The following is a 23973-nucleotide window of genomic DNA, read 5'->3' on the forward strand; positions in this document are numbered from 1 at the left end:
GATTTTACCTGGGGTTTTGGGATTTTTTTCCTTCCCTTCCCTTCCCTTCTTTCCTTTTGACCTTATTTCCCATCCTTGGGATGCTGGTAGTAGCACGCAGCAGCAGTCCACTTGATTCCTGGTAACAACAGAATGCCCAGGGAAATAGTGGTAGAGTTCTGGGCTTCCCTCCAGCCTTCCAGGCCATGAAGACAGACAAAGTCTTCTGCATTTGTTAAAACAACAGGTCTGAGGAGACCTTCGCTTATTATGCCAGGGGGAAAATAACAACAAACAAACCTCTCCTGTCAGGATGGCCAGAGATAATCATAGAGCAATATGTGTTGGAAGGGACCTTAAAGATCATCTAGTTCCAACCCCCCCGTCATGGGCAGGGACACCTTCCACTAGACCAGGTTGCTCAAAGTCCCGTTCAGTCTGGCTTTATAGTTACATCTATAGTTTGAGAGAGATCATTTGTAGCAGTCCACCCTGGTTTTGTTTAGCTTTCTGTTCTTGTAGCCCTGGTTAAAAGCTCCCTCACGTGGGAAGGGAGTTCATGCAGGCCTTCACACAAACACCTGTAACACCATGTTGCCATGCAGGCCCTCCTCAGGATGACAGGAGCAGAACTAGAGTATTCTTTCCCCACAACACCACTTTTAAACAATCTTTCAGAGTTTGTTATATCCCTCCAGGAAAGCTTTCCTGGCTGGTACCCACTGACCTGAGCAATCCCCTGTCATGTTCGTGATTGCTTTTGTTCGTTCCTCCAAGCATTCCTTCTTGCCCACACTAAGAAGTTGCAGTAGCCCCAGAAATCATATCCTTCCTGAAGTGCTGGACTCTCTTGCACATCTTATAGCATAGCAACATAACTCCATTACCATGGATCCCAGACACAGGCGTGCAGAATTTATCTAACTAATCAAGCAGCTAAGGGACATCAGCTACAGTCAACTTGGAGTATAAAGCAGTTACAGATAAAGACAGTCTACAAGCACTTACCAGGGAGGCAAAACAATGAGGTGTGTTTTTCTTGTTTTCTTTTCTTTTTTAATGGCCAATGTAATGGATATAGTCTTGGTAAACAGGATAGAATTATTCATTCATCCCTAAATTGCTTCCCACTGAGGTATCACACCTGCATGTGGTATTTGAGAGCTGGGAGCTCGCTCTTTAAAATATTGCTGTGCTGCAGAAGTTCATTATCCAGCTTTTACTCTAAATGTGATTATTATGCATTGCCATTTTTTGCCCAAAATCAAAATACACTCTGAAAGAAAGATCCATTTGGTTGGTCTCTGCAAAGCAGCTGGCGTGACTGGTGTCAAAGGGAATATAGACCAGTTGCCCTGTCTTTTGCCACTTAGCAGTTAATGAAAACTTCTCAAATTTCAACTAGTAGCTAATTGGAAATCTCTACAAAAGCCATCTATAAAGCACAGATATTGGTCTTCTAGAATAAAAGAAACCTGATAAAGCCTCTTTAATCCAGGGAAGAAATCTGTTCATTTCTATTCCCTGATCTCAAGCACCTTTGCAAGATGTTTAGTTCTGTTTGCTGAGCATGTTACTCAAAAGATACACTTAAAATGAAGGGAAAGGTTGGGGGTTTTTTTCTACTTTTATGCACACACTGAAGCCTTGATATAAGACCTATTTGTTACAGAAAACTTGAATGTATGCCATGGTGAGCAAATCTGTCTTGCACCAATGTGGAGAAAAATAGTGTCTTGTTTTAGAAATGTTTGAAACTGGAAGGAGGGATGCTTAAAACATGGCTTTGAAAATCACAGAAGGATAATTCTTACTGAGTTGAGAATACAAAAAGCATTTCTCATTAGGAAAACCTGAGAACTGACTTGAGATCAGCTTATAACGAACCTGAAGTTACAAATGTAATCTTATAACAGCAGTCTTCTCCAAGCAGTGCTATTTAGGTCAGTGATGAGTTCTTTTGTTGTTGGAGATGGCTTTCAATTTCATGATGTTGCAATCAGAAAGCCTTGAATGTTTCTGGATCAGTTCTAATATTTTACTGTTGGTAAGCCATTTTTAAGGCAATATATAGTTTATGGTTATTTTCCAAACATGGGTCCAAAATAAAAAGTCCAAGAAAGCCCTTCCCATAATTCAGGCTTACACTAAGTTTACACTTCTCTAGGTTTGCCGAAGTATGTTGTGTACACTAGTTGCATGATGAATGTAACATTTTCTCTGAGATTCTCCTGCTCCATTCCTCTTTTGAGGTATTTCTAATTTCTGTTATTTCTGTTTTCCTAGGCCCCTGACACTGTTATATGCATTCATGTTGCCTTGTTTATGTGAGTTGTGAATACAGAGCTAACAGTGATTTATATAACTGGAGTCTTGAAGGAAGATGAAATTTAACAATGCAAAGAAGACAAAAAAACCCCAGGCTTTTAACTATTATATCCGTTCCATTTACTTTCATGATATTGGGGGGGGGGAGGAAGGCTTGTGCTTTAATTTACTTTATCAGTTCTTATTTTTCTTCACATCTGCCATTTCAGGTCCTCTTTATCTTATCTTTTCCTTCAGAAAAAAAGTTACAATGTGTTTTTTTCTACGACAATTCTTTTTCTTTCTACTTAGCTATTCATTATTGCTCTCCTCAGCTGGCCGAGGGAAAAAAGCCAGAACTACTCATTTGCCCTGACAAGTGTTTTCACTCTCCGTGTTTTTGATGATTGGTTGTGCTGTGTGTTTGACTTCTGCAGCAGCTAATAAGTAACTCCTGAATCCAGAGCAGCTTCTGATTCTAAAGGTTGAGAGATACCATTTGAGCTCTCATTCCAGAGGTAAGTAACAGCCCTTTAACCCAATTATAGTCCACACACTCGTGGTCCTCTACCAACTGGCTACTACAGTTAACTTATGGAGAATGGAAGAGTATGCCTTTTTCAAGGGGAATTAGGGACTGTTGTGCTTTAATTTATACAATGTTTGGAATAATCTAGCCTGTTTTCACTGTAGTATGAATTTTTCCATTGCTGCATCTGCTCATTATTTCCTAACTCCCTTTTTTAGACTGAAATCAGTTACTCCTGTGCTAACACACTTCACAGTAGTTTTCACTAAGACATTTGGAATTTTTACTTTTGCCTAGTTATCTGGACACTTTTGTCACAGTGTCCCTCTAGTTAATATAACCAGTATTGCTGTAATGTCAGTTACTTTGTGGAATGTATGACTGTAATAGTGACCACTGTATAAATTTGTTCCTTTTTGCACTGATAGCAGTCCAGCAGAGTACTGCCACTAGCACAAACCTTTCCCGTAATTCTGACATCATAGTGAATTCCTCCTCAGCTGGCAATAGAAGGTCTTACACGGGTTTTTCTCTGCTTGAATTCTCTGTTTTCTGGATTGTGAAATTATCCTCTGCATAATTCAAGAACCATTTCATGATCTATGTTTAGCAGAATTTGTTACCTAACAGATGTCTGAACAGTTAATGACCTCTGTAAGTACAGCCCTGTGATTTCTTGCTACTGGTGGTCCAAGAATTTTTAATCTCTCCTGCTACAAGTTAGCACTAGGGCAGCATGTCACCTCTTACTAAAAACCAAAACCATAAAATCTGGATAAATTTCCCCTGCAGAATTGTTATGCCTAGTCACAAGTGGTATTTCTCCCTCATTCTCTTTTGAATCTTTATGCTTGTGAATGATTGCGTACATAAATGCACGTAGTTCCATATTTTTTCTGGCCAAAACAAAAAGACATGAATAGAACCTCCTGAAATTAATCAAAACACAATTTCAAAGAAAAATTATCTCCCCTAAATCAGAGTCAGGACACTGCTAGCCTTCAAGTGGAGGAAAGGGTAGATGCCTAGAAAAGTCCATGGTAACAAAGCCTCTCTGACTGCCACTTTTATGCATATGGCAAATGTAGTCTTACAAGAGGATTTGGAGGCACTGGAGTCAGATTATTAGCCCTGGGCAGTGATGTGTTTGTTCACAGTATGAAATCATGCTGCAGCTGCACAAGCATTCCCTCTTTTCTCCTCCCCATTCAGATCAGGCTCAAGCCCATCCCTGTATAGGAAAGTTGTTCTAGTTTCTCTCTTTTTTATTTTTCCCCTCCCCCTCTCTTTTCTGTTATTAGCACTTGGAGGAGGAAAACTGTTGGGCAGGATTGTATTAAAGAGGAGGTAAGAGAGTCCCTAACATCTGGCACTCCCCTTGCAGGAGGACAGTCAAGGACTTGAATGCTGATTGGAACAGGTCCAGTCAGACATCTCTATGGAAAAAATTTGCAAGACAGATGTGAAGTCCCTAGAACATAAATCTCACAGTGAAGTGCTTGAGAGGATGGCTCATACTTTACTGTGTGCCACTGTGAAGGAGAGAAACTGGATTGCCTACACACAAGTGCTCCTGTAACTGTCAGGCTCTTGGCAGCTCGTATCTCCTGAATCCCAAGAAGTTTACTAGATGTCCATTCCATGATTTCTGTGATTCTATGTCTTCTTGGTACCTGCTCCTACAGTGGAAGGGTCATTGTGGTCACACTGCTGGATTGGAAGGTACCAAAATCCTGGAGAAAGATTCATCAGCTGGATCTACACTGCTATGATTCAGAGCACTCAGGCACTGCTAGGCAGAGCTCTTAAAACTGAATTGTCAGTATGTTACCTGGCAGTTTGGAATGTGACTCAGAGGGTACCTGGACATGGGTTGGAGGACAGCATGGACCAGGGACCATTTATTTTCCCAAAGGCAGTTTTACATCATCACTCTTGGGGGAAGAAGAAAATGTAGTTCTGTGGTGCAAGCTGGGACACTCTGTTTTCAGAACTCAAAGAACCACCTCTGGTCTGTTTAATGAGCTAATAGAGCTGGACTCATCCTGTGGCAGGTGCCAGAATTTCCTGCTACGGTTTTGGCCTTGGGCTCTCTAGCCTTAGAGAAAGGTTTCTTTTTTCAGTTTGGTTTTGTGGTGTTGGGTTTTTTAATGTGTTTAAGTATGTGCATACCTACTTGTGTGGCTTTTCAGATGGAGAAACCTGTTTCCACCACTTACTCATTAGAATTTGAGGGTCTTTACATTCTTAATTGCTACCTGTCTTCTCACTTGAACACTTTGGGAGCACTAACATGGCCAGTTCTTACAGTATTTCTGTCATGGTTCAGTGAAAGATAACTATTGCCCTGGTACCCTCCTATTACTGCAGACTGATTTACCACACTGAACAAGTTCTTTTAACTTTGGGAGCATCATTTGGCCTCAGGTGGAGCCTTTTGAGCACCTTTATTTTTGACACTGCAACCTGATGGAGAAACTCTGCTTGAAAATGGTCCTGTGCTCACATTAAGCATACAATACAGAGGCTATTCTGGGGCAGTTAGCTTGAATATCAGGGGCTAATCAAAACTACTGAGAATGCCAGACTTTCTTCCATTTTTTATTTTTTTTTTTTTTCAGCCCCAAACAGGCTGACTTGAGGGTTTTCTTTGTCATCCCCTTTGGAGCTTCCTCATTCACTTTCAGAGGTACAAGATGTACATTTGCCAGTTCCACAGTCTTCACAGAGGTATTTCTACTGTCTTGTCAGATGATAATTTGACACAAGGAGGTCACCAAGTTAAAGGTGAGGACATGACTGAATAATTGGTTTTCCCCACAAAGACGTGCCCTCTTGTCTTTACAGCATTTACTATTTTACAAATAAACAGTATTTCTCCAACTGCCATGAATTTTCTCATTTGGTGGCTCTTCCGGAGTGTGCCAGGGCTTCCACACCCACTTTTGTCCCAAAGGATGTCTTCCCAAATCAGCAAAACCTGACTCAGATATGGTTATCCCTTCAAAATCAAAGGGCACTCTGTAGATTCTGACTGCAGACATATGGGCCCATTACTGTGCAAGATGTTCAAAGCAATCAGACATTCTGGCTGTTAATCTATGTAGAATAAAAACAGTGCTTATCAGGAATGGCCATGAGGTAATCAGGGAACCAAATGCTCCACACCACCATTCACAATAGGGCCCATCTAAATGTGGCATCACTGGGACACATATATGCACTCAAAGGTTGAGGAACCCCTTCCTGCGGTGATGGCCAGAAATGGTGACTTAACTCCTGAAGTGAACATGACTCATAACATTTGCACAGAATAAGACATGAAAAAGTTTGATTAGACAATCTGGGATTCCTTTTAACTCCACAAACACTTTTATGGTACTGAGTCATAAGTCCCTGTGTACACTGAAACTTCTGCAATTTTGCTGTCAAGCTGCTTCTCAGGACTTCCTTGCAGGAATTGTTTCCCACAGAAAAGATGAGTTCAGCCACCCTGCATCAGGAACCACTAGCTTTTAAAGCAATATTTAGTCACAGATTTGAGTCAACAAAAATTGACAGCTTCAATGGGGGTATTTTGTTAAAGACTCAGATGCCTATTTTGTACAATATGAAGTTTTTCATGTAGTTGCAGTAATAGGTAATCTATAAAATGTCTTCACTTAAAGTCAACTGTCCATCTCCAAAAATTTTCTATATAAATGCGTATTAAAATGGTGCTAGAGCTTTATTAGCAATAGCACTGTTAGTATCTTTTTGACCATAAATTGTATCAGACTTCTTTTTTATAAAATATTTAAAATATTCCTTCATTCCTGATTCTCAGATACTTTCAACAGTAGCAAGCAAAAACCAGTATTTAACAGTTTAATAATAGGGTTTTTTTTATTATTATTATCATCTTCTCTTCGTTTGCTCAGATCATAGAATCACAGAATGGTTTGGGTTGGAAGGGTCCTTTGAAGATGATCTAGTTCTAGCCCCCTGCCATGGGCAGGGATACCTTCCACTAAACCAGGTTTCTCAATGCCGTGTCCAGCCTGGCCTTGAACACTGCCAGGGGTGCGGCAGCCACAGCTTCTGTGGGCAACCTGTGCCAATGCCTCAGCACCCTCACAGTAAAAAAAATTCTTATGTTCAATCTAAGCTCACCCTTTTTCAGTTTAAAACTTGTCCTGCCACTACAGTCCTCGGTAAAAAGTCTCTCTCCATCTTTCTTGTAGGCCCTGTTTAGGTACTAGAAAGCTGCAATAAGGTCACCATGGAGCCTTCTCCAGGCTGAACAAGCTCAACTCTCTCAGTGTGTCTCCATACCAGAGGTGCTCCAGCCCTCTAAGGATTTTTGTGGCCCTCCTCTGGGCCCACTCAAGTAGGTCCATGTCCCTCTTGTGTTGGGGGCCCCAGAGCTGGACACAGTACTGCAGGTGGGGTCTCACCACAGCAGAGTAGAGGGGCAGGATCACCTCCCTTGACCTGCTGGCCATGCTCCTTTGGATGTAGTACTGGATACAGTTGGCTTTCTGGACTGCAAGTGCAAGTGCACACTGCTAGCTTAAGTCCAATTTTTTATCCACTATTATAGAATAGTTAAGAGTTGGAAAGGACCTTAAGTTCATCTACTTCCAAACCCCTGCCATGGGCAGGGATACCTTACACTAAACCATGGCACCCAAGGCTCTGCCCAACCTGGCCTTGAACACTGCCAGCGATGGAGCAATCACAACTTCCCTGGGCAACACATTCCAGTGCCTCACCACCCTCACAGTAAAGAACTTCTTCTTTATATCCAATCTAAACTTCCCCTGTTGAAGTTTTAACCCGTTACCCCTTGTCCTATCACTACAGTCCCTAATGAAGAGGCCCTCCCCAGCATCTTTACAGGCCCCCTTCAGATTAGCCTAGCCACTGCAGGCTCATGCTAAGTTTCTCATCGATCAACACCCCCAAGTCCTTCTCCGCAGGGCTGCTCTGAATCTCTTCTCTGCCCAACCTGTAGCAGTGCCTGGGATTGCTCCAACCCAGGTGTAGGACCTTGCACTTGGCATGGTTAAACTTCATAAGGTTGGCATCAGCCCACCTCACAAGCATGTCAAAGTCCCTCTGGATGGCATTCCTTCCCTCCAGCGTATCAACTGAACCACACAGCTTGGTGTCATTGGCAAACTTGCTGAGGGCGCACTCAATCCCACTGTCCATGTCACTGACAAAGATATTGAACAAGACCAGTCTCAACACCGATCCCTGAGGTTACACCGCTCGTTACCGGTCTCCAGCCGGACATCGAGCCATTGACCACAACTCTTTGCGTGCAGCCATCCAGCCAGTTCTTTATCCACCAAGTGGTCCACCCATCAAATTGATGTCTCTCCAATTTAGAGACAAGGATGTTGTGTGGAACAGTGTCGAAGGCTTTGCACAAGTCCAGGTAGATGACATCTAGATTATCGCCAAGACCTTCTCTAGAGGGCTCTTCTCAATCCATTCATCCCCCACTCTACATTGATATTGGGGTTGCTCCAACCTGGGTGCAGGACCTTGCAGTTGGCCTTGTTGAACTTCATGAGGTTTCAGAAGGTAAAAAGCATTTTGTTCACCTAACAACATCCACTGTAGGCCCATGTGTAGTAAAGGTGAGGAAAAAAAAGGTAGCAGAAAGAGAAAAGTTGTTGAAAGAAAATGTTCCATGATATTCCATGTTCTTAATTGTATACTTCAGATGAACAAAAAGGAAACCTTTCAAGTGTTTTCAAGTCAAAAATGTATTTATTCATGATACTCCATGATTCTTCAATATCATGCAGGGAAGGAAGGTTTAGGAAAAAAAAAAAAAAAAAAAAAAAAAATTCAAAACTGAAGTGCTGAAGTCCTGAGGCCTAGAGAAATACAAGAATAATAAGCTTACAAGAATTAGTGGTAAGAAAGTTCCACCAAAAAGACAGTGAATTAAATTACAGAGGGTTTTTTACAGCAAGTTAGGAGCCCAAAATGTGAGTAATACTATAGCAGGATCAATGAGGACAAAGGAAACAGCAATAAGACTGCATACAATGCTAGAACTGCTTATGGGGCAAAATGTATGAGCCAGTGTGTGTTTGCAGCCCACACACTGACACAGCATCACTTTTTTTGTTATCACATGTTCACAGTCAGTTACAAAGCCAACAGCACTTGCATGGAAGCTAAAAATGAGTGTATTCCCCTTCAATAAGGTGCTGCACAGTGATACTGACATGTATATTCCTTAAAGCTAATCTTTTTCTCCACAACTTTGTCCTACAGCAAATTCAAGATGTTCTGATATGTCCTCATTTTCTGAGTGCCCACATAAAACAAAATTAATGAAATGTAAAACTGTCAGAATGAGCATATAGGACTTATTAATAGAAACATGATAGGATGTACTTATTCATTGTGTGACCTATAAATACCTAGAGCAAAATAATGATCAATGTCTAAATTTGAGGGTGCATTTTGCATTTTTATAACAAGTTTTGTATTTTTAAGCAAGATGGACAAGTGAATTTTCCACAGAACATTTTGGTGCTCTGTGAAGTTTGCCTTTCTATATAAAGAGCTCATCTATATTTGTTTCCCACATGCTTCCAAGAATGATGTAGCATCTGAAATTAAAAATATTTTTCAGTAGCTATCTTATGAAGGCTATCATTGCAGACAAAACTGGAGAAGGAGAGAAGCACAGAAGTACAAGGTTTGAAGGAATTGTAAATCCCATATACTGCAAAGCTGGAAAATATTTTGTTTATGAACAGGCAGGGAAGAAAAGCAAGGGAGAGAATAACGTATTCCACATTCAATGGCTGTAGAGAGACAGCTCTACTTGTTGCCAAGTGGTTTTACCTTTTTATATGATTATCTTTTGTGTATATAAATTCTTCAGATTTGCAAGGGTGACTGAGGAAGAGGCCTCTGAAGCTGAAATCTGGCTTACTGTTAACACAGCAGTTTTAAGTTTAAGCACTGAATCAGTCAAAGTGCAATTTTGCTTCCACACTAGTTCTCCTCTTGCAGAGTAAGAGCAACTGGAATCAGATTATTTAATAGCTCAAAGGGGCATGGTTGAATAGTTTGGGCCTAAAATTTAATCACCAAAAAATAGTTTTCTTTATTAAAGGCTTGTTCTTGAGATTGTTAATATTACTTTTATTATTGTTGAGCACTTTATAAAAAGACTGTATTTCTTAGTATCCATAAAGAGGCCAATCTATTTATTAAATTGTCTTATTCAGTGGCCTCTGTGCTTGCCAATTTAAGCTGAAAGGTATGAGAGATGTCACTGTGTTGCCAGATCATGTAATGGTCATCATTTCGCAGAGAAGTTACAATTACACCAAAACAGAATGTATTTCTGCACTTCCTGGCCAAAGCATTTCTCCTCCTCTTGTAACAGAAGTAACTTTGCAGACAGGAATATCTAAACATAGGGCTGACAGCAGACCTGGGGATCATTCAATTCCCTCCTCTCTGAGCCACCCTTTTCACGTGCAGGTCGGGGTTCTCTCTTGCTTGTCTCAACTGCCACACAAGACGTGATTACCTACTTTTTAGTTTGCAAAACTCAGAAGAATCTTACGGTGATATGCCTAAATAAGCAAATAAATAAAATCCTCAAACCAACCAACCAACAAAACAGAAGATGGAGCCAGAGAGTAGCTTTTAAAGTAAATTGCCGGAGAAGATGCGGAATTCAGTTTGCTCCAAATCTGAAGCTTCAAACAAGACTGCAGATAAGGAATTGGAGAAAGGCTTCCAAGACTCTGGAGTGCAGTACGAGGATATGGAAAGTGGCTCCATTGTGTGAACGCATCAGTTCAAACTGCTTCTTCCCAGAGGTCTGCTGTCATCCTGTATGTGAACCCATGAGCCACTGTTACTGCTCATAGGCAGGCAGCCTAATTCAGCTCTATCCAAATCAAAGGAGTAAAAGTCAACCCACATCAAGAAAATAAAGAACAAAACTAACAAAGGGAAGGATGTTTAATATGCCATGGCGGTACACCAAAAAGCAAAGTAAGAAAAATGACACTAAGAAACAAGATAAGGTAATATTGATATAAAGTAAGCTGATTTTTTCAGCTTGTTTTTCACTCTGTTATGGATATACTCTTCCAAGAAAGTTCAAATAAACCAAGCATAACATCCTAGTGACCACATCTTCTACCAGTTCAGAATTTATATTAGCAAGAAAAAGAACCTTTAAATGCTGTCATCATATACATTTTTGTTATTTCCTGCAAAAAGCACATACCAGAGGTACGTAATTTAATTCTTAACCCTACAGATATTTTGAATGCAGAAAAAGAACTGGATAGGCTTGCTTTTCTTGGCTTCAAATTCAGTTACTAAGTCATCTTGCTTTCAGTCCTAACAATAGTTTTAATCCATGTGATTTGATCTGAAAGTGATGATAGGAAAAAAAAAAAAAAGGCAAACTGCTAAAAAGTATTTGTAAGATTTATTTTCTTGATTTTTTTTTTCATTTTAAGGGGAAGCACTTTTCTAAACTAACCCTAACTTTGCTTCAGAATGTGCTCATAAAACTTGATGTCTACAGCAATTCTAACTTTAAATCATTTTGTCCATTAGTTTTGTCAATATGGGAAAACTGTTGTTTAAAAGTTTTTGGTTTAAATGTGTGTGACAATGATAGATCTGGGAGAACATTCAGGTCTTGGTGGTAATTTCAATGCCTTTTCCACCATTATGACATTATTCTTTTAGCCTGCTGGGTGGAATGCAGGAGGAAGCTTCAGGTTTCTGTCTCACTTTGAAACCTTTCTATTTCTTCTCTGCTTCCCTTCTTCCTCTCCCCAGGTTTCTATGCAGTACTTTTTCTTCCCTCAGCCATAGCAAAACTGTTTTGGTGTGCAATAATTTCCCAATCATATTTCCCCCTCTTATAAGGGAAGACCTCAGGTCTGTACACCTGGTAAAGTGATGTACTAGACCTCAGGACACCTATCTGTTATTCAAGTGTCTTCCTGGTCTTGCAGAGGAAGTCACCACTACAGATAAGCTCTAAAACACACCCTTATGATTCTTATCTTGACTGGCCACTGCTGGAGTCTTGTATTGTGTTGTCTTCCATCTCCTCCCCCCAAAGGTTAACTTATTTACAAAGATCAAACCTTTATACAAAGCATATATTTCATTTCAGCATATTGTTATTTGGCTTTGGTCCAGAATACATGCCCACCTTCCAGTGTTTTCCCCCAGTGTCTCAAACCTTGAAGGATTAGTCTTGGGCCTGAAACTGTTTAAAGATACAGGAAAGACAAGGTTAATGGGGAAATGTAATATGTCCAAACAGGCAACTGAAGAAAATCCAGATAATTTGGGGAATATGCAGGACCTATTCCCAGTCCCGTGAACCACACTTTTGCCTATCAAAGCCACTCATTTTCTCCATTACTTGCTTCCTTAAAGGCCCATTTAGCAAAAAGTCTTCTGGGTCTCCCAAGAGCCTGCAGTCACTTGTGTCCAACATACTCTCAGTTTATCTGTCAGCAATGCACAGTGCCTAATCTTGAACAAAAACAACTACAAGGACAGCAGACCTTGATAGACTTCAGTTTTATAAGACATGTTTAGATACACATTGTTCTGAAAACTATAAAGTATATTGATGTCTTTAGAGACTATCTCCCATATCTCATGTCATCAAGCAGCAAGGCAAACATTTCTATCTGTAGGTCTAACCTAGGAACGCAGGATCATCCATAGCTCCATAGCAGTAAGAGGATTGGTGTTCGCCTCTTTAGCAACAGTTTCCTTCTAAGAATTATAAGAAAGAGATGTTATCTCGTACAATCACACTTCCTGTGGGAAATAGTTTGAGACTGCAGATTCATTTCCTATATGCTATTATACAGCCATTATGTTGTTGACTGGACATTTCCCTCCACAATAGACTTCTGTACCTCTAATAGTTCAGTCGAGTGAAGTTTAAATGTCTTGCTGTGGTCCTGCAGATACTGCTTGTTTGTTTAGCATAACAGAGATTACTATACATTGTGAAAATTTAGTTTCTGCCACAAAAAAATTACTGTATCTTTCCTCCATTGCCTATATCTACTACGTAAGCAACACAAGTGCCAAGTGGGCAGCCAGGATCTGTTCTGTTGCTGACGCTGCTCTGTGTCACCCCCAGAGAAAAAGTAAACTCCTGATCTTTGAGTTTTTCATACCTGATTTTTTTTTTTCCCCGTAGAGAAATGCTGCTCATTAGCTTAGTGTGGGCACATGTAAAGTTATAGCTCACATAATGCTTTCCAATCTGCTTATTACTTCTACAACGCAAAACAACAGTTCAGACGCTGAGCATGATTTTCCAGACTCTTTTGAGACAGATTATGAAAGTTTGGCCTATACCTCAGGAGGAAGTGCTTTTTCACTGGCTTTAGCACAGATTTGGGTATGTTATCTGACCTTCTTGGACCTCAATGAATCCATTAGGAAAAGTGAGTGTGAAGTAGCATCTTCTGGAAAATGAGCTGCTGGAAATCTGTTGCATTTCCCTTAGGAATGAGCTGTTAGACAATAAATTTCTACTGCCATTGCTCAAGCAGCCCTGCCACACTGCAAACCTCCTACAAACAACCCTTGCCGGCCACAAGGCTTGCACTGACCACCACCTCTGTCCGGGCTGGCCCTGCGTCTTATGTCACCCATTTTCAACACTGAATACTGAAATTCACACAGAAATCGTGCAACTGTGTAAACGTTGTTTGATGCAGAAAACGCCACACAAAGCTTAGTACAGCGAGATCCTATGGTCTAATGTAGCAGCAGAAATCCCACCTCTACCTCACATGCCGACCTTCAGTCCCCAAGATAAGCTCAGGTTGGAAAAAGCAATGTAAACACCCCTTTCTTTCGCAAAACGGTTCGCAGGGGCTTGACTACGGGACAGATACCACACAGCCCCACCGTGCCAACCGAGGAGCATTAGGCATTCGCCATAAGCGGGACACGTTTACCTGGCTGCCCCCTGAGGCGTACCCGCGCTCAGCCCGGACAGCCGCTGGGAGGGCGGTCATTGAAGGAGATGTGTGTTTAAACAGCGTTCTGATCGGAGGGTTTCCTGAGTTGAGGCACAGCATCCCAACACTGCGAGATGGCGGCAGCCGTCCGCCATTTTCCCCCCCTCCGGCCACCGCGCCCCGCCCCGCCCGGCCCGGCCCAGCCCAGACCGGCTCGGGGGCGGTGCCGCCGCCGCTGCTTTGGTTCTTGCTTCCCAGGGAGCCCGCAGCGGTGCCCGAGTTAGGCAGGTCACTTTTTCGGCTCGGCACTGCGGGCCGCCTTCCCCGGCAGCAGCCTCCTGCGGCCGCAGCGGCGGTGCCCGCTGGCTCCACGAAGTCCATGGCGGCGGACCCTCAGCCCAAGGCGCTGACTCGCAAGCCCCTCCTGCTCCACAAAGTGGAGGGCTCGCAGGAGGTGGTGAACATGGCAGCGATAGTGCCCAAGGAGGATGGGGTCATCAGCGTCTCTGAGGACAGGTACCGGGAAGCGGGGGTCTGCAGGTCCTGTGAGGCTGTGGTCTTGGGCTGTCACCTCCCACCATCACTTATCTGTGATGGTGGTGGCGATGGGCCACCATTGCAGGACCCACCGGTGAAGGGCCACCACCACCACCGAGGAGTGATGGTGGGAGGTGACAGATCCTGCGTTGGTGGTCCATGACCAGTGAGTGATGATGGTGGTCTGTGACCACCACTGTTGCTGGTGTGGCTTTAACTCCATCAACAGACTCCAGGCAAAACCCAGGATCACGGTGGTCCAGCGTGGGGACATGGCTTAAGGCAGCCACATTGAGTCCTGCAGGAGAAGGAGCTTGGGCGTCCCACCTTGGTGTCCATCTTCTCCTCCACTGCAGCATGGGTCAGGGCGGTGAGTGGACTGGGGCGCTGCTGAAACTTGCAGGACTCGAGTGACTTTTCTTAACCAGGTTAAAATGGGATTTGAGATCGCCTGCATTACAAAGATTTCTGGGGAGGCTGTGGAGATCTTTGACCTTGCCTAAAGATTGTGGTGGCTTTATCTACAACAGTAGTTTTGGTTCCTGATTCCCCTCTCCAGACACTTCTTGGTAATTGTTTAAAAATACCATGTATCAGTGATAAGATCTTGGAATTTAATCTCTTGTTGTAAAGCTGCCAAAGAGGAGAATGTCTTCAGGCTGTTTAACTGGGCTGTGCGAGGTCTGAGGCTGCCCAGCAGCAGCCCTGTCCCTTCTGAAAGAGCTCAAACTCAATGTAACCCTGCAGCTGGAGCTTCAAAACTCTATCCTGAATGTGTCTTCCTTTAAAGTAAGAGCATTTTTTTTTCTTCCAGAGACCATAAATAGTTATTTTCAGCAGTTTCTTTGCAACTCGGGTGTAACCTGTGTCCCCGGCTTGAAAGACAAACGTCCACTGTGTGAATATGTTTTGATTCTTAAGGCTGGGGTTTTATTGTGGACTGTTTCTCTTGGATGCCTGTTATCCTGCTGAGCAGCTGCTTTTATGTCTCCGCTGGCTTTCTGGAAAACCGTCAGTATTTCTTTCATCTTGTCTTTGTCCTCACTGTGAGTTAGTTTTCATCTAGTTGTCAAAAATGTGCACATTTAAGATCATTTCAGTTCATCTAAGCTGTGGTCTCCAAGTGAACTCTCATGCCTCATAGAAAGAGGAACTGAGCTGCTTCAAACAAGTACACTATCAAAAGCAGTTTTGCATTACTATGTGCTCACGATTTTATTGTCTTTACATGTTTATTGTGAAGCTAAATAAAACTTGAGGTTTTTTGGCTCACTGTAGCTGTTAAGCTTATTCAGTCAATTCTTTTTATCTGTAAGAAAGTATTCCTGAAATTAATTTACTCTCATATAGATTCTCAGTCTGTCTCTCCTCCACCATAGACAAAGTACATAGCTTCTGCTGTTTTAAAACATATGAGTTGCTGAAAACAGGTTGGTGCTCCAAGTTTATACTTATACATAGAGAAGGGGATTGATCAGAGGTCTTTGTTTCACTATTAACTGTCATGTCAGGTTCAAGTAACAAGTAGTAAAGCAGAAAACAGTGTTTTCACACTTAGTTTCACCAGTTCATGAGCATCACCCTTTGCTTTCCTGTCCCAGAGCAAACCCTGGGTGCATTTCAGTTAGGTCCTGCTTGCTGATGAAGCTGGGTAAAGAAATCTGTTTCTAGATATGCTGCTAGATATCTAAAGTTTTGATGATGGTACAGAATAGCTCTGCAGATGTTAAAATACTGTAGTAAGTCTGGAGGTTCCCAGGCTGTTTTCTGTTTGAAGATGCTAACCAGGTAATTTGCCTGCTTGTGGGGCTGGTTTGCAGTGGTTTTGAGATGCTATAAGCTACAGTCGTGCCTTTTATTTCTTCAGGCATGAAGATGTTGATTGATAGCTTTTTTTTTTTTTTTTTTTTTTCCCTTTAATTTTCTACCTGCATCAGCATTTTAATTATAATTAAAAAGTTGAGAGTCTGTATCTTATTTGGAAAGAATAGCAGGTTGGAAGTCAAACTTGGAGGTTTCAGGATACCTGAGGTAGAAGCATAATTTACCAGACTTTCAATACTTGTGGCTTATGATTAGGTTTGTGCAGATCCTGATGGTGCCTTTTCCTGTTTGGACCTGCCTTCTAATGTTAGTGTTGATGTAGTTGTTTAATGGCCTTGGAATGTGGAGCGCTTTTAGAGATTCCCGAAAACTGTAAAAGACAGTTATGGAGACACTGTCTGTCTCTTTACTTGTTACCCGTGTGAGTTTTGGTCCTGCTTCGCAGCCTGTGACATGTACTGCCCATATGAGAGAAATGTTCTGAAACTTCTGCAGAGAACTTCAGCAGGAAGAACTTGCCATCTCCACTGCTTGCTCTTTAGACTGGGGAAGATGGGTCTTCAGGAGATGAAGAGGAGGGAGTTCTCAATTGGTTTGCTGGCTAATGGCTGAACATAATCATTGTTGAAGTTGCTAGTAGTCTTAACAGTCACAACAACTGTACCACTGTAAAGATTTTCTTTAGTGTACAATGTGGCTGTATACCTACAAGCCCTCCAAAGCAGAGACTGTCTCTATTCTCTATTTTGTATGGTACCAGTGGTTTTATCTGGTTTTAAAAGACAGAAGTGGTTTCAGCTATAGCTTGCAGAGATAGTCATGCATTATATAGCCCCAAATCATTGTATTTGTAGCACATACATGCACATATATTGAGAAATAAAATGAGTAATAATAGAGTGTGTGGCCATTCCTCTAATGGCATTTGGGGGGCGGGGGAGAGAATTAATCTCTGGGAGTGGGATTTACATATTTAGCTAGGTTTTCTAACCTTTGCATAACCTGCAAGGTTGGAGTTTCTTTTCAGTGTGCATCACCCGTATGTTTTATGTACTTTTTCTTCTAAGGAAAAGAGACGCACCTGTCTAGGCAGGTGAGAGTTAAAGGAGTGGCAGCATTTGTTATCCAAGAATGTATAAATCTGATGCAGGAGAGATGTAAGAAAGAACTTACTAGCTTTCATCCATGGTCTTTCACCTGCCAGCAAACGTCGGAATTAACAGGCACATATATCCAAACATGTAGAGTCTTGAATGATCCATAGCATTTCATGCCCTAGGTGCTATATGTGAAGCTCAAGTGTGATTTTCCTTATGTGTGCAGGTGGCCCTAAGCTGTCATCAGCTTCCTGTGCATTAAAAAGCATTTCAAAATCACTGAGCATCCTTGTCTTGTGTTGCCTTCAGAGGGAGATGTGAGTGTTGGGCATATCTGAAAACTAGGTCACTGGCATGTCAAGTTCAGACATGTCTAACTCCCTGCTCCAGAGAAGATTTAGTGTCACTAATCTCACCTGAACATGGGGATGGGGTGGAAGAAGTGCACTGACTCACCCAGCTTTCGGTGCTAGCAGTTCTGCATGGTGTTGCCACACTTCTGTATTTCTCAAGAGCCTGCCAGTGATGTGAGGGCTAATTCAGCTGGGTGTCTGATGTGCTGATCATGTGCCACTGCAAGACTGGCAGGAGGGAGGTAGGTGTCATTGTGGCAAATGTGCGCTTTGACACTAGCCATCTTTTTTTCCACTAGCTATGTTGTAGGTGAGGAAAACTTAGACATACACTTGTGTAGGCAACTTTCCTGGTAGTTATGAACTCTGGTCTGTGCACTCTTATGGACAGGGTCTGTGCTCACTTAAATGCTGCAGACCTTGGAAATGTGGGTGTTGAAGTCAAGAGCTGTTCTTAAAGTATCCACAGGAGGTAAAAGCTTTCATAATCAAGTGGAAATTCTCCAAATCTTTTCTTTTTGAAAAAACAGTCATTCTTGTCTCCTGGAAGGTGACAAAATTCAGGAGAAAATATTTATGCCATAGAAATTATTTTTAAAATATATATTAATAATGGAAGAGAGACCTTTGTCTTCTCGAATACTTTGTACCACATATTAAGTTGCTTTTGAACTGAGATGGCTCTGCTTCTTTGTATGGATAGCTGTATACACAGTAAGCCCAGACTGTTTGTCATTTACATTCATATTAGTGTCTTCATCTCACATAAAGAAAACTGTGCAGAGCTTGTTGCTAGGTTTGGTTTACAGTTTGAGGGCTTCAAATGCAGATGTGGTTTTTAAATGTTGATGTGCACTTAAGCTGTTGTCCAAGGGTTGTCTTCTGGGTATGCTAACTAGCAGGATTTTTAGGGGGTGCAAAAAACAAATGACCATCTTGTGTAGATGAAATCTCAACTCTGGTAAACTAATGGTGAGCTAGGAATGGGAATGAGCATATGTGATAAGAAACGTAAGGGCTGTCTTTGGTGTCCTGCTGGCATACCTTCTAGTGTGGAGAAGTGTGATCTTTCCGCCCTTAAACATATCAAAAGCAATCTTTCGCTCCTTGTGGTTTTCTTGTCCACATCCAGTACATAAAGCGTATAGCAGTATAGTTTATGCCTGTGAAATATCTCTAATGGAAAGGTGGGATTCTTCACTCAGTGCTGCATACAGGCAGGATGCAAGGAACTGCAGACCCTTGGGAATTTCTGGGTTTTCTTTCTACTGTGGTGGAGTGGTAGAAAGTGACTGCTTTGCCCAACAGTATGGTTGCAATATAGGTCTGTAATTCTCTTCTGATCCCAGGGTTATGTTACTGGTTGCCACTGTGCTTTATGTGTGGCTGCTGGTTCACAGCAGAAGTGCAGGGGGTGTGGGAACTGATTTTGATGCTGTCTGTGCATGTTTATCAGTCTAAGCCTATAGGTTTCACACCTAGGTTATTGGCAGCATGAGCAGTAGTTCAAGCCCTGCCGAAGGTGTGGATGCTCTTCACAGGTGTGAAAAGACTTGTCACTGCCTGGAGGTTCTTTAAATTTTGATAAAAACATCAGTCACCAAAAAGATTGTTGAGAGGAAATGAAGGAACTCTACATTAACAGTGCAAAGGCTTGTAAGAGACCTATTGCTCTAAATGCAACTTGTTTGCTCTGGATTTTTTAAAACTAATTGGATGTGTTGCAACTTGATGACTGTGTTTGGAATAAAGTTCAGGGTGGAGGTTAGTGTTGGCTGCTTGAGTGAGAAAAGTGGATGCTGGCAAGAGGTTTGATAGAAAACAGGAGGTCCTAAAGCTATTGGAATCAGAAATTGTTGCAGATGTCGAAAAGTAACTGTTCCTAGTTTGACTAACATGTATCCTCTTGAGATGCCAAAATCCTGGGACTAGCACTTAAAATGTTTTGCGTGTACCTGTTGAGGATCATAAGCTCTACTTAGTAACTTGTGGGAGACTTGTCATGTACTTTTTTAACTCTCTGGGGCACTTCGAGCCACCAGGAGATACCAGAGCTTGTGTAACCTTTGCCATTTGATGCTCTCTCCCGAGTACTTAGTATCATTTAAAGATTTAAAGCACAACCATTAGTCTTGTCTTCCTGATTTGAGCTATCCCGTAGCTGCCAGCTCATACAGGTCAGTGCACAAATTGGTATAACTCCTGTAGTTGTATTAAGTTCACGTCTTAACTGCAAGGTGGCAGCTGCAAAAATGTGGTAGGACATGGCTTGGACAGACCCACATTCAGCTGCACAGTTAGGCATCAAAATAGAGTTGAGCCCAAGGTGCTTGAGTATTTAGAGTCAAAGATGCAGTGGGTTTTACTTGCTTCTCTGTTTTAGGGATTATTCATTTCTATAAAGGTCTAGATGCATGTATCTTATCTTACAAGCTTTATTTGGAGTAAGAAGACCTACTTAATACACCTGATTGCTTTATCGTAGCTTCTTTTGCTGCCAGTTGCTGAACAATGCTCTTGAGTTGCAGTAAGTTTTGAGATGCTGAATCCATCTCCCACATTACCCAGTTCTCGTTTTATTTCTTGTCTTCCTTGACCCCATTTTAAATGCATTGGCATCTGCTTGCACAGAGACTGCATCTCTCATCAGCATGTCTTGTATCTGTCAGGCTTGGTGACCTTCCCCTGCAGTCTCTCCAGTTCTACAGCTGAACAATGCTCCTTGCCAAGAGGAGACTGCACAATGCCACCACTGTGTGTGCTCTGCAGCCCCTGGAACTAAAACAAACGGCAGTTATGGACTATGTGCAGTACAGAGCTGGCATGTAACTAAAAACAAAGGTGTTGCAGGAAACTAGTAATTTTTTCTTCTCAAGCTAAAGATGGAGGATGCTGCAGCACTAAACGACTGCAAAACCTTAAAATAAAAGAAAATTATAATAAAATAAAATAAAATACCTTAAAATAAAAGAATTGCAACTGTTTTGAAGCTATCAAACTAGTTCAGTAAGTCTGGCCTTTCATTGTGGATCACTTAGCAGACTGAAGGTCTCAAATAGCATGTGACGTTGTAGCACAATAGAAATATATCAGTAGCTTGTTTGACCTACCTTGTAGGATTTTGGTTACTGAGACTATTTTTCTTCCCTCCAGCTGCACTTGTTCCTGCATGGTATCTGCTAACAGTGATCTCCATGGGTTTCCCAGCAACAACTTTCAGCTATGTGATAATACATGCAAGACAGCTGCTCAAAAGTGGCACACGTTTTGTGAAATACTGTTTGTAACAGTCTTAAGAGAAGTTAGAAAATACTTAGTGGATCAGGGAACAAATGGAGAGGAGAGGATGGGAAGGTGTAATGCAGGCATGCATGTGCTCCTGTGTTAAAGAACTCTAAAAGCTTTGTAAATGATGCATAATTCCCTAAGGAGAGCAACTGACATTTGCACAAGTGTCTTCTGTGCATTGTTGTTTTCTGTGCCCTGTAACCTCTCACGCATTGGAAGGCTATTCACATAAAAGCAACCCCAGAAGCCATGTTTTATTGCCTTGCCCATGGTGCTTCTGTCAAATGCCTCTGAAATACAAGTGGGTTTATATAAAACTCTGCCAGTATTTGCATGTATTTGCCCAGGGATTTGATGAAAATTGCAGTACTCCCTAGTGTACTCTGTTGCAAAGACAGCAGCAAGGAAAACCACAGTGGTTTCCCTTCTGCATATGGTGTGAGGGAGTGATGGATGCAGTCATGGCACTGCAGGATGCAGCAGGCTGGGATGGGCACCATGGGAGGGGACAGAAGTGGTGGAGTGCTGAGAATAGCCACATGCAGCAGGATGCAACATGTTCAGCAGAGTCTTAACCTTCATAGGTCTTTTTAGGAAAGAACATAAAACTTTCTTCTTTGTACTTTGTGAGATGAAGTATGAAATGCAGTAAATGGGAAAACTATTCACACAGGAATGGCAAGTACCCCAGTAAGCAAGTTGGCCAAGTGGCTGGAGCAAGCCTGGAGAAGGAAAAGGACAGTTTCATGAAAGAAGCAAGACAGAGCAAGTTTACCAGGCAGCCCTCTAAGGAGGGAGCTTTACATAATCATGAAACCATACGTGCTCTTCATGTGTCACAGACTCCATGCTTGATGGCTTGAAACTGTGCAAAAATAATGGTCAAAATGGATATTTGGCTTTCAGAAAGCAGGTAATAAATTTTGCAAGTTAGGCAGTGCTGAAATTTTAGATGGACAAAATACAGCTGTCATCCTAATGGGAGTAGAGGGAGGGCAGTTGTGGAAGCTGGGTTAAAAAACAGCGGTGTTTTAATTTTTCTCCTAGTCAGGCTGCAGGAAATAGCATTGTGTAACTAACCTTGGCTAGACATTGAACATATGGGCTTTGCTTGTCATACCATGTGTATTCACCACTAAATAGAGTTTTTTAGGGAACTCTTAAGGTTTTGAGTACTGAATCGAAGGCACTGCCAAAGCACAGTTCTGGTAGTTCTGTGCTGCCAAGTTTACAGAGACGTTTGATCTAACATTGTCTTTTCTTCTCCAAGAGCTGTACCATTCCCTCTTTAAAAGAGGGTAAAAGATCAACTTTTTATTTCCTTTTATCAGGTTTTTGAAATAACAGTAGTGATCGATCAGATCCAGAAGGCAATGCTTTTGACCTTTACAAGTCTGTAATCTTGGTCTCCTTAGGAGTTAAGTTCCATGGAGAAAAATCTGAGAAATGGCTGTCCTGATGTGAATTGGCCTATTTTGCCACCAGGTTGAATTATCTGGATTAGAATTATCTGGATTCAAATGATGGAACAAATATAGAGCCCTATTCTGAAGGGATATATAGAGAAGATCCTTGCCTGTGTTCAGACTACCTTTGGCTTCGAATTCACTTACAATAGCAAATAAAAGCTGCATTGTATTTTTTAAGTAGGTGGTGAATCTGCCTTGTGGAGTACTTTAGGGTCTTAAAGTAAAAAAAAAAAAAAAAAAAAAAAAAGCTCTACTAGGATATAATCATGAGTTGGTGCTAAAGCTTTTACTTCAAGTAATAAGGTATAGCAAAAACATAATTACATTCATGCCAGCTAACACATGCTAGAAGATGGGAGATGAGAGAGTTTTGGGATTGGTTCAGAGCAGTGGTATATATTCTCCTGGTACAGTGGTTTCAAGATTTAGATATATAGGTAGTCTCTGACTTCCATGCTAGTTAGCTTATCTGTGGCTTGGCCATGTAGGCATATAGAACAGGAAATCCAGTATGTTTACTGTGTTCCAAGAAAGAGGAAACAGGAGAGCACTGAAAATTATCTGTTCTGATGTTTTCATTCTTGTTGCTGTTTAGCCTTTCTGAAGTAGTACAGCAAAGTTTATCTTATAGATGCCTCGTGATTTGGATGCAGGAGAATCCAGAAGGGATTGCCTTTTAATTTAATACAATTGCCCCTTATCTCGGAAAACCATGTGATGTAATCCCTTTTAAGAGACAAGTCCCCATCAAGTATTTTGCTCCCTTTATGTATGTTGGAAACTTTAGGAATCTGTGCTTTGAAACTGGAAATGAGGGCTTACATTTCATTTGTAACTAGTTTGCACTCATTTTGCTTATGTGCTGAATTATCCTTACTTTACGTACTTTATTCCTGATTCTTAGTGTTACTAAGCTGTATCCTCTCATTCCCCTACTCCATCTCTGTTTTCCTGTTTGATACAGAGAAATTCTGTTCCTCCTTTCAGCTCTGTGTTTTGCTCGAGCAAATGTAGGCTATGGAGTCATCCAATGAGTGGTTCAAGTTGAGGTTGCAAAGGCCTCATGTTCTGCAGCACCATGTGCATGGATTAGAATGAAAGAAAAATTTCTGAGGGGATGCTTTGTGCTTTGATGGATTGGACATAGCCTGTGGTCCAGCCTGGCTTCTGCTGCATTCAGGGTTGACAGCTGCAGCGTTCTGGTGGCCCAGGAGATCCTCTACATGGTGTCTTGACTGGACTTAATCAATCATGCCTTTGTTTCACTGGTTGTTTCAGCAGCTCTGCAAGAAATAAGCTGTTGTCAAAGGCTAACTGCACTTCTGCAATTATTTCAAGTCCAGTAGGAAAGCTCATGCCCACTTATGCCTGTGCTTTTCTCCAACATCAGGCATACAGCCCTTGTGCCTGCTCTTGTCCTGTTGATCTGATTGCTTTAAAGTTCTGTGGCACAGGAGACTTTGATCCGGCAGCAGCCTGAATGTAGCCTGTTTTCTAATGACCAGGAGTTTGAGGGGAGGTGAAAAGGCCTTTTCTGAAGAGCCTTGCATTTGGCTTCCGGAGTTTAATGATCTCTAATGCTTTTGATAT

At 41.8% G+C, this 23973-nt stretch overlaps 1 protein-coding gene across 1 annotated transcript in view; it reads left to right on the forward strand.

Moving 5' to 3' along the window:
* Nucleotides 1-14194: 14194 nt before the first annotated feature.
* Nucleotides 14195-23973, forward strand: part of WDFY2 (WD repeat and FYVE domain containing 2) — a gene marked incomplete at its 5' end in the record, with an annotated part of 62066 nt that continues 52287 nt past the window's right edge. Inside the window, one exon of the mRNA XM_080612370.1 lies at nt 14195-14331. Within this exon, the coding sequence (XP_080468496.1) occupies nt 14195-14331 (137 nt within the window). The remainder of the gene's footprint in view (nt 14332-23973) is intronic.

Source organism: Psittacula echo (assembly GCF_963264785.1).
Source record: "Psittacula echo genome assembly, chromosome: 3".
Taxonomy (NCBI): Eukaryota; Metazoa; Chordata; class Aves; order Psittaciformes; family Psittacidae; genus Psittacula; species Psittacula echo.